This window comes from Lipotes vexillifer, unplaced genomic scaffold (genome assembly GCF_000442215.2).
Source record: "Lipotes vexillifer unplaced genomic scaffold, Lipotes_vexillifer_v1.1 scaffold1129, whole genome shotgun sequence".
Lineage (NCBI taxonomy): Eukaryota > Metazoa > Chordata > Mammalia > Artiodactyla > Lipotidae > Lipotes > Lipotes vexillifer.
In genome coordinates, this window is record NW_006789022.1 from 1776066 (window position 1) to 1785289 (window position 9224).

General features: G+C 60.3%; 1 protein-coding gene across 1 annotated transcript in view; it reads left to right on the forward strand.

Moving 5' to 3' along the window:
- The window catches only part of MAP4K2 (mitogen-activated protein kinase kinase kinase kinase 2), a 12196-nt gene that overhangs the window by 974 nt on the left and 1998 nt on the right, over window positions 1-9224 (forward strand). Inside the window, exons 4-27 of the mRNA XM_007462206.1 lie at window positions 1-33; window positions 120-184; window positions 489-544; window positions 863-910; window positions 997-1039; window positions 1440-1512; window positions 1591-1722; window positions 1798-1860; window positions 2228-2309; window positions 2401-2508; window positions 2942-3020; window positions 3180-3238; window positions 3877-3920; window positions 4003-4041; window positions 4137-4170; window positions 4297-4402; window positions 4494-4582; window positions 4666-4707; window positions 4825-4909; window positions 5004-5083; window positions 5170-5230; window positions 5319-5436; window positions 8994-9052; window positions 9132-9224. The exon at window positions 1-33 is cut by the window's left edge and continues 31 nt beyond it; the exon at window positions 9132-9224 is cut by the window's right edge and continues 6 nt beyond it. Of these exons, the coding sequence (XP_007462268.1) occupies window positions 1-33; window positions 120-184; window positions 489-544; window positions 863-910; window positions 997-1039; window positions 1440-1512; window positions 1591-1722; window positions 1798-1860; window positions 2228-2309; window positions 2401-2508; window positions 2942-3020; window positions 3180-3238; window positions 3877-3920; window positions 4003-4041; window positions 4137-4170; window positions 4297-4402; window positions 4494-4582; window positions 4666-4707; window positions 4825-4909; window positions 5004-5083; window positions 5170-5230; window positions 5319-5436; window positions 8994-9052; window positions 9132-9224 (1691 nt within the window). The remainder of the gene's footprint in view (window positions 34-119; window positions 185-488; window positions 545-862; window positions 911-996; window positions 1040-1439; window positions 1513-1590; window positions 1723-1797; window positions 1861-2227; window positions 2310-2400; window positions 2509-2941; window positions 3021-3179; window positions 3239-3876; window positions 3921-4002; window positions 4042-4136; window positions 4171-4296; window positions 4403-4493; window positions 4583-4665; window positions 4708-4824; window positions 4910-5003; window positions 5084-5169; window positions 5231-5318; window positions 5437-8993; window positions 9053-9131) is intronic.

A 9224-nucleotide genomic window follows, 5' to 3' on the forward strand; every position in this document is an offset into this window, starting at 1 on the left:
CAATGTGGTGGCCTATATTGGCAGCTACCTCAGGTGAGGCTGCTTTATCCCCTTGCCTACCCCCAGGCAGCCCCCGTATGGCCCTGCCATGTACCCACCCCAGCTCTGTGTCACCCCAGGAATGACCGCTTGTGGATCTGCATGGAGTTCTGCGGAGGGGGGTCCCTGCAGGAGATTTACCACGGTGAGGGCCAGGACTCCAGGCCACAGAGGGTCACAGCCTTCTTCCCATCCCCACCGCAACGCAGGGCTGGAGGGGAGAGCTGGGGCCCTGGATTTGGGCCCCTCTCCACTTCTCACTAGCTGTGTGACCTTGAGAGAAATGCTGTCCTTTTCTGGGCTGTATATCCCAGCCTATGTCGGGAGGGGATGTGGCCAACTCCCCTTTCACCAGCAATGCCTGCTGCTTACCTCACACAGGGTGGAGCCTGGGAGGGTCAGCATATCCCCCCAGATCCCCCTGCCAGCCCTTACCCCTCCCATTTCAGCCACCGGGCCCCTGGAGGAACGGCAGATTGCCTATGTCTGCCGAGAGGCACTGAAGGTAGCTGGGCCCATAGGGCTACTCACACCCCCAGTCCCCTGGAGCAGGGCAGGGAGCCCAGCTGGCCAGTGTGTGTGTTGGGGGGTGGGGTGGGTAGAGTGCTCAGGCAAAGGTGCCTGAGGGGCTGTGGGTCCTGCGGGGAAGGGGCCCCAGCCGTGTTGCCGGAAGCAGCCCATTTCCCTTTTGGCTCAGTCATTTCCTGTTTGGGGAGAGGGGAGGAGGAAGCAGCTTGGGTGGGGGGCCCCAGTCCTGAGAGGGGGTTCAGGAGAGGTGGGATGTACTGGGTAGCTGCTCTCAGGGGCTCCTCTTCGTCCCCAGGGGCTGCACCACTTGCATTCTCAGGGGAAGATCCACAGAGACATCAAGGTAGGGGTCTGGCCAAGGGCATCGTGGGAGGGAGGAGGAGGCTCTCGGGGGCACCAGACGGGATTCTCTCTCCTCCATTCCCACAGGGAGCCAACCTTCTCCTCACTCTCCAGGGAGATGTCAAGCTGGGTCAGTACCCTGGGGACACAATCAGGGTGAGGGTTCTATGGGAGCTCCTGGAGTCTTAGAGCCTACTTTCAAGTGCAACTTGTCCTTGAGCAAGTCATTTTACCACTTGAGCCTCAGTTTCCCCATTTAGAAAGTGGAACAGTTCTCCCTTCCTGCTAGAAGTTGGATGTGGTTGGGTCCGTATGAAGTCTAACATGGGACCAGGCACTTGGTCGTGGAGAGAAGGTGGTTGACCCCTCCCAGGAGGGGACCTGGCTTTGCCTTGTGCCTGTGGCAGTTGTGGCTGAACCTGGGCTGCCTGTTTTTTGAGCCCTGCCAGGTGCATCCTGAGCCTGAGCCCTGAAAGGGGGTGGGGAGTGGCAGCCAGAGGTCGGGTGAGAGCAGGTCTTTCTCCCTGCAGCTGACTTTGGGGTGTCAGGCGAGCTGACGGCATCTGTGGCGAAGAGGAGGTCTTTCATTGGGACTCCATACTGGTGAGGCTGCACCTCTGGCTGAGGGGGTGGGGGCCACAGTGGGGCACCCGGCCGTCTCATCTGTGACCCCACCTCTAGGATGGCCCCAGAGGTGGCCGCCGTGGAGCGCAAAGGTGGCTACAATGAGCTGTGTGACATCTGGGCCCTGGGCATCACCGCCATCGAGCTGGGCGAGCTGCAGCCCCCTCTCTTCCACCTGCATCCCATGAGGTCAGCTGAATACTTGCCCCTTGCCTGACCCCAAGAGCCCTGTGACCCTCGACCCCTGACCTGTGGTCTCCACAGGGCCTTGATGCTGATGTCAAAGAGTAGCTTCCAGCCGCCAAAGCTGAGAGACAAGACTCGCTGGTGAGGGCCCACATCCCTTGCTGGGGCCCCCTTTTCAGCCCAGCCCCATGGGGGCAGAGGAGCCTTCTGCCACCCCCCAGGGTGCAGCCTCGAGGGCCCTGCCCTCTCTGGGCCTCCACAGACCATCCGCGGGAGGGGCCTGGGCCCTGCCTCTGGGCTGGGGACCAGTGTGGACAAAGAAGAAGGGCAGATGGTTGACGATGGAGGCGCTGTCGTGTCGCAATAGCAGTGTTGCTCAGGCCAGCTGCCCTTGGTTTCAGGCTGGCTCCTTCCTGGGCAGGCCCAGCAGACTCCTCAGGAGTGGTGGCAGGATGGCCTGCCTGAGCGCTAACCTGGGCCTGCGGGTGGGGTCTCTTGTACCCACTAGGACCCAGTATTTCCATCACTTCCTCAAGCTTGCCTTGACCAAGAACCCCAAGAAGAGGCCAACAGCAGAGAAGCTCCTGCAGGTGGGAGGTAGGGGGGTGGGGCAGGGGGCTAGATGCTCAGAAGCAGGGACCCGGAGGCCAGGGACCAACCTGCACCCCCTCCATCCTCCAGCACCCCTTCACGACCCAGCAGTTGCCTCGGGCTCTCCTCACACAGCTGTTGGACAAAGCCAATGACCCCCACCTGGGAACCCCCTCCCCAGAAGACTGTGACCTGGAGGTAAGTGAGAGCAGCTGGGGACTGGGTTTTGGCCTGGTCTGGTCATAAGGCATGCAGAGGTGACAGAAGTCAAGGTCCCTTCAGCTTGTATGTTTCCAGCACATGGAGCTTCAGTCTGGTCGAGCCCACCCATTAGGAATCTTCCTTGAGCCGGTTTGCCTCCTTGTCGCCCCACTGTGATAGGTTCTTGCCCTTGGCCCAGCATGACCATGACCCTAGTTATGCCATCTTCTGCTTTCTCTGTGATCTTTGGCAAGTTACTTGCCTCTCTGTGCTGGTTTTCTCATCTGTGAAACGAGGGTGCCATTTAATCTCGCAATAATCTCAGGGCGTTTTCGTGAAAGCAGACACGTCAGTGTGTGTAAAGCAGCTCAAGGAGTACCTGGTGTGAGGTGAGCGTGGACATGTGTCCCCTGTCTGTGTTCTCTCGTAGACTTACGACATGTTTCCCGACACCATTCACTCCCGGGGGCAGCATGGCCCAGCCGAGAGGACCCCCTCGGAGATCCAGTGTGAGTCTGCTTTGGTGGGGGGCTGTGTGGATTGGCGGCTGTGTGTGGATTTGGTGGGGGGCTGTGTGGATTGGGGGGCTGTGCGTGTGGATTTGGTGTGAGTTTAGGGGTCAGTCCTGAGGCTCTGGCCCCCCTAATCCCTGGATCTGGGCCCTCCAGTTCACCAGGTGAAGTTTGGTGCCCCACGAAGGAAGGAAACAGACCCACTGAATGAGCCGGTGAGGGGCTGGCAGTGTGGCAGGGTGGGGCGCAGGGCTGGGCTGGGGAGCTGTGTGGATGACCGATCACCTCAAACTCAGGAGCCTTGAAGCAGCAGCAGCCTGGCCCTCGGCCCGGGAGAGCTGTCCAAGCAGGCCTGTCCGCCCAGGGACCCGGAAGCCTGGGGGCTCCTTCCTGGGGCAGGTTGTTTTGGACAGTCAGCTGGGGGTGGCAGGGTGACCACGCCTTTCTAAAACGTGGGCCTGTCACTCGTCTGAGGACGCCCCCGCCCCCTTCGGCACATTCTTCTCTGCCTCAGTCGCTGTGACTGCTGGGTTGGCTGACTCACCATCTCTGCTCTCTCGCTGTCTCTACTTATCGGCATCTCTCTTCACCCACACGATCTCAGTCCCTCCCTGCCCTTTTCTCTCACTGTCTCTGTCTCCTTCTCTCTCCTTGTTTGTCTGTTTGGCCCTTTTTCACACTTTCTCGGCCTCTTGTTGTCTTTCTCACAGTCCTCTTGCTTGTTACCAATCTCATTTTCCATCTGTCTGTCTGTCTGCCATCTCTGTCTCCCACAATCTCTCCAGCACTCTCTCACGTTGCCTGTCTGTCTCTCTGCCTCCCTCTCGGTCTTTCTGACTCGGTTTCCCCACAGTGGGAAGAGGAGTGGACGCTGCTGGGAACGGAGGAGCTGAGCTCGTGAGTGAGGGGTGGGGGGAGCTGTGGGGGGGGAGGGGCAGGAGGAAAGGCTGACCTCTGATCCCTTCCCCTCCCTACCCAGGAGCCTGCTGCAGTCAGTCCAGGAGGCCCTGGAGGAAAGGTGAGGGGGCCAGGGCCCGGAGGAGGTGGGGGGCAGCTGGGCTCAGGACCCAGTCACATCTCACACCTCGTCTCCCTCTGATTTGTCCCCGACAGGAGCCTGACCATCCGGCCAGCCTTGGAACTCAAGGTACGGAGCGGAGGGGAGTGGGGGATGGGGATGGGGGGCAGTGCGATAGCGGGTGCAGTTGGGGTGGGGGTAGGTTACAGGGTCACCTGCTAACAGCTGGGCTGGGTCCGCTGACCCTCCTGCCAGGAGCTGGACTCCCCAGATGACACCATAGGAACCATCAAGAGGGCCCCGTTCTTGGAGCCATCCCTCACTGAGCCTCCAGCTGAGGACCTTCAATCCAGCCTCCCAGGTGAGCCCCAGGTGAGCCCCAGGCTCGGGGGGGACAAGGAGGCAGGCCCCGGGAGGCAGGACCAGAATTCACGGCAGGTCTGTGCCTGCAGGAACCGCACCTGCACCTCTCCCATGCCCTGACAGCCCCCCGCTGCTCTCCACTGCCTGGGCCACCGTGAAGCACCGGGAAGATCATGAGGTGAGGCGATGCCGGTGCCGTAGGGGGCGGTCAGGGAGATGGGAGGCTGGGGGTGTGGCACTGACTCCTTTCGTCCCTCCCAGAGGTCATCCTGCCGTGGGCTCCCCCCGACCCCCAAGGTGCACGTAAGCGTTTGCGAATGGCTCTGCCTCCCCGCCGCCTGCTGCCTCACCGCCTGCGGCTCCCCCTGCCCCGTCCCCCCAACCTGGTGCTTCCTCATCAGCCTCTTGCCTCCTCTCCAGATGGGTGCCTGCTTCTCCAAGGTCTTCAATGGCTGCCCCCTGCGGATCCACGCTGCTGTCACCTGGATTCACCCTGTCACCCGGGGTAGGCCAGAGGCAGGGAGGAAGCAGGAGCCTGGGAATCCCCAGTTTGGGCCAGGGGACGTGGCTGACCTCTGACTCCATACCCAAACCTGCAGACCAGTTCCTGGTGGTGGGGGCCGAGGAAGGCATCTATACCCTCAACCTGCATGAACTGCATGAGGATACGCTGGAGAAGGTGAGGCCCGGCTGGCGGGGGAGGGCCGAGGGCCTTGGGCATCTGGGGTGCTGACCCCTGTCCATCTATGGCTGTGTGGCCTCCAGCTGATTTCACACCGCTGCGCCTGGCTTTACTGCGTGAACAACGTGCTGCTGTCACTCTCAGGTACAGTTGGGGCAGGCGGGGGCAGGGCCAGCGCCCCACCCACCAACACTCTCTGAGCCCCTCTCCCCTCTGTCCCATCCCTCCGCAGGGAAATCCACGCACATCTGGGCCCACGACCTCCCAGGCTTGTTTGAGCAGCGGAGGCTACAGCAACAGGTCCCCCTCTCCATCCCCACCAATCGCCTCACTCAGCGCATCATCCCCAGGTCAGGGACCCTGGGGAGCCTGGCCCTGCGGGGATAAGGGAGGAGAGAGAGGCAAAGGGACAGAGCCAGGGCTGGAATGCAGCCTTTCCTGGTACTGAGACTGTTGGGATCTTAGACACGTCACTTGGCCTTTCTGAGGCTCGGTTTCCTCATAGGTCAATATAGTTGGTAGCCTCCCTTGCCCCTGCACCCAGGCCTGTCGGGAGGGAAGGAGACAGGGCATGTGAATGTGCCTGGCAAGCTCTGGGAGCTGCGGTGGGTAGGCTGTGGGGCAAATGTTTCCTGAGTACCTGCTATGCGGCAGGTCTTAGGCTGGGCTTAGGGATGACAAATCAAATGAGTTCTTAACAGTCAGCTCCTGGGACTGAGGTGCGCCAGGGGAAGAGCTGGAAGGGGTGGGGAGGCCTCAGAGAGGCCAGGCGAGCTTGCGGCGTCGACAGAGCATTGGGGGTCTTCCAGGCAGATGAGTCAGGGAACAGCCTTCTAGCAGTGGGAGGAACAAGTGTGAATTCTCGTAGGCGATCGGGGGAGTTAAAAGGTGTTTGGTCCGAGCGAGGAGGGGGAGCAGCCCAAGAGGAAGCTGCACAGGTGACAGAGCCCTGCCGTTGACGCCAGGCCCAGGATCTGGGCTTTGTCTGACTGGCAGCGGACCTGGAGCATCTTAGAAGGATCCCTCTGTACGTCAATCAGGATTTTTCCTGTTGCCGGTGATTCAACTCACCGGCTTAAGCACAACGACTCGTGTAGGAGTAGGGTCAGCTGCATGTCCAGCTGGATCCAGGCTTAAATGGCATCCTCAGGCATCTTCCTGCATCTCCTGGCTCTGTTTTCCTCTTGTCACCTTCATTCTCACGCAGGCTTTCTTGTCCAGTGATGGCTGCCTGCAGGTCCAGGCCAGCATTCCACTAGCTAACAACCCAATGGAACTGGAACCTCTGTTTCCAAGTAATTCCCACAAAAGTCCAGGGCCAGTTCTCACTGGCCTAGCTTAGGTCCATGCCTACCCCTGGGCTAGTCACTGTGGAAGGGCTTGAGGAGCCAGGGCCGAGGCCTGCATCCCGTGCCCTCTCTTGGAGCTGAGGGAAGGAGAGAGGGGCTTGTCTGGGCAGATGGAAACAGGAGCGTCTGCTGGCCGCTCGGGTGACGGTGGGAAGGAGGAATGGAGGGGGAGGCTGGCGAGAGGGCCTGGAAAGGAGGCCGGTGTAGTGACCCAAGGCAGTGTAGGGCAGTGAGAACTAGGTGGACTCGAGCAATATTTAGGAAGTGGGATTGACAGGATTTGGGGACTAATCAGAGTGAGCTGGAGGGAAAGGGAGGGACTGGGAGACCCCCAGAGAGCAGACTGTGTGGTGCGTTTACAGGGCAGTAGAGTCCCTCATTCAGCCATTCAGCACCTAGTATGCGCCAGGCAGTGTCCTGGGCGTGAGATACACCTGGGAACTGGAGACCCTTATATTCCCCAGACTCTCCTGTTGAGACAGACAACAGTGGACATGAGAAGGAGTCTATGCTGTGGTGACACAGAGGGGAAAGTTCCCCGTGGAGAAGAGCAGGGTGGTTAGGAAGGACCTCGCTGAGAAGGTGCTTTTTGAGCAAAGACTCGGAGGGGTTGCTGGAGCAAGTCCTGAGGGTATCTGGGGGGCTGGAGCCGGCCTGCCTGTATGAGGAACAGCAAGGAGGCCAGTGAGTCCAGGTGGTTGGAGTGAGAGGGAGCTGGCCTCTGAGGGCTCTGTAGGCACAGTGAGGGCTTTGCCCCTGACTCAGAGCAGCCTGAGGGCCACTGCAGAGGAGTGGCGTGACTGAGGTTTTCACGGGTCACTCTGGCTGCTGAGCTGGGAGGAGACTGGAGGGGACGCGGGCAGATGCGGAGACCCGTCAGGAGGCTGTGGCACTGTTAGGTGGGACATGATGGCGGCTTGGGCCAGGGAGGCCGTGAAGCAGGAGAGAAGCGGTCGGAGTCCAGTTTTGTTTTGAAAGCTGAACGAACAGGATTTCCGGACAGTTGGTGGATGGAAGAGAAAGGGTAGTCAAGGATGACTCCAAGCTTTTGGCCTAGGCAATGGGAAGGATGGAGCTGTCATCAGCTGTGGGTGGAGCAGAATTCAGTGTTGTCACATGGAGTTTGAAATGTGCAAGTGGGGCCTCAGCCCTTGGCGGGGGCTGGGGGATGGGGGCTGGCGCTGAGTTCTGAGGGGGGAGGCAGGCTGTGGGCTTAGACATCGTCATGACCCGGCGGGTGGTGGAAGCCGGTGAGGAGGGCAGGGGAGGCCGGGCCGAGGGGAGATGAGGGGCCCAGGGCCATGATGCAGCGGGCTCGCTTGAGGAGCACATCGGGAGCCCCGTGGCCTTGGGGCTTCCTGACCTCAGTCCGAAGCCAACCTCTGCTTTGGCCCAGGACCTGCAGGAAACAGGCCCATTACAGGCCCAAGTCACAGGCAGCTTTGGGTGTGTGTTTGGGAAATCACAGTATCACAGCAGCGATCTCGAATTGTTGGGAAAAAAAAACAAAAAATATCCGCCTCTGTCCCATCTGAAGGCCAGCTGGGAAAGAGAGTGGAAGGAACAAGGGGAGAGAGAAGAGTGAGGACAGAGGCGGAGAGAGAGGTGCTGGCTTCCTTGGCGGGGCCCACATCCCAGCAGAGGGTGCAGACAGGGGTGGGTCAGTGCGAGGAGGTGGCAGGGCTGCTGACATGTAGCCCTGTTCCCCAAAGGAAGAAGCAGGTTTGGAAGGTCCCCTGAGGGTTTGGGGGACAGCCAGTAACCAAAGGAGGGACCCCACTTCTCCCTCGGCACCCACTGGCCACCCCATGGAATAGCCGGAGCTGAAGCAGGAGAGGGCAGGGCGTTTGCCGTTTTCTTGTTGAGTCGTCATCTCCTCGGCCCGGCTTGCTCATCTGTGACTTGCAGTGTGTCAGGTGGGGACGGGCCCTGAGTGCTCTGGCCGCCGGAGGAGCTGGAGGCTGCATTAGCTTGCCGTCCTCCCACACCCTCGTTTTTTTCAGTTATTTCTTTATTTACACCCTGCCTTTGCCTAAAAAGTATTTTCGATGACTGAAAATAGGTGGGAAAGTAATAATAACGGGATGAGAAAAGTTAGCCTTTTGTGAGGGCACTTGATGTGCCAGGCTCTGCTGCACGCTCCTCCCTTGAGTTAACTCATTTAGGCCTCACTGCGACCCTGTGAGGGGGGTACCACGGTTATCCCCAGGCTGCAGTTGAAGCTGCAGGTGAAGCTGCAGGTGAGGCAGGTGGGGCCCGGAGAGGTTCAGTGCCTTGCCCCAAGTCGCACGGTGAGAGGTAACTCTGTGATCCAAACCCCTGGACTGGATATACACGCTCCAGGCTGTATAGGGGGTGCTGGAACCACAAGCACTGCGTCACATCCTGCATGATTCACAGCTTCATGGCTCCTCGGATACCCGGGCCAGGGGCTTGACCTCTCTGAGCCTCTGCCGCCTGTGAAGCGGGGAAGGTGTTAGTACCCTCCCCTCAGGGCTCTGCAGGGGGCCTTGCCCAGGGTGGCACCCGTGACGCCTGCCCTGGTTGCCACCCCACAGGCGCTTTGCCCTGTCCACCAAGATTCCTGACACCAAAGGCTGCCTGCAGTGTCGCGTGGGTAAGAGCTGGGTGTGGTGGGCGGGGCCGGGTGGGTGCGGGTGGGCACAGCCCCGGGCCCACCACCCCCTCTCTCGCAGTGCGGAATCCACACACAGGCAGCACCTTCCTGCTGGCCGCGCTGCCCACCAGTCTGCTTCTGCTGCAGTGGTATGAGCCGCTGCAGAAATTCC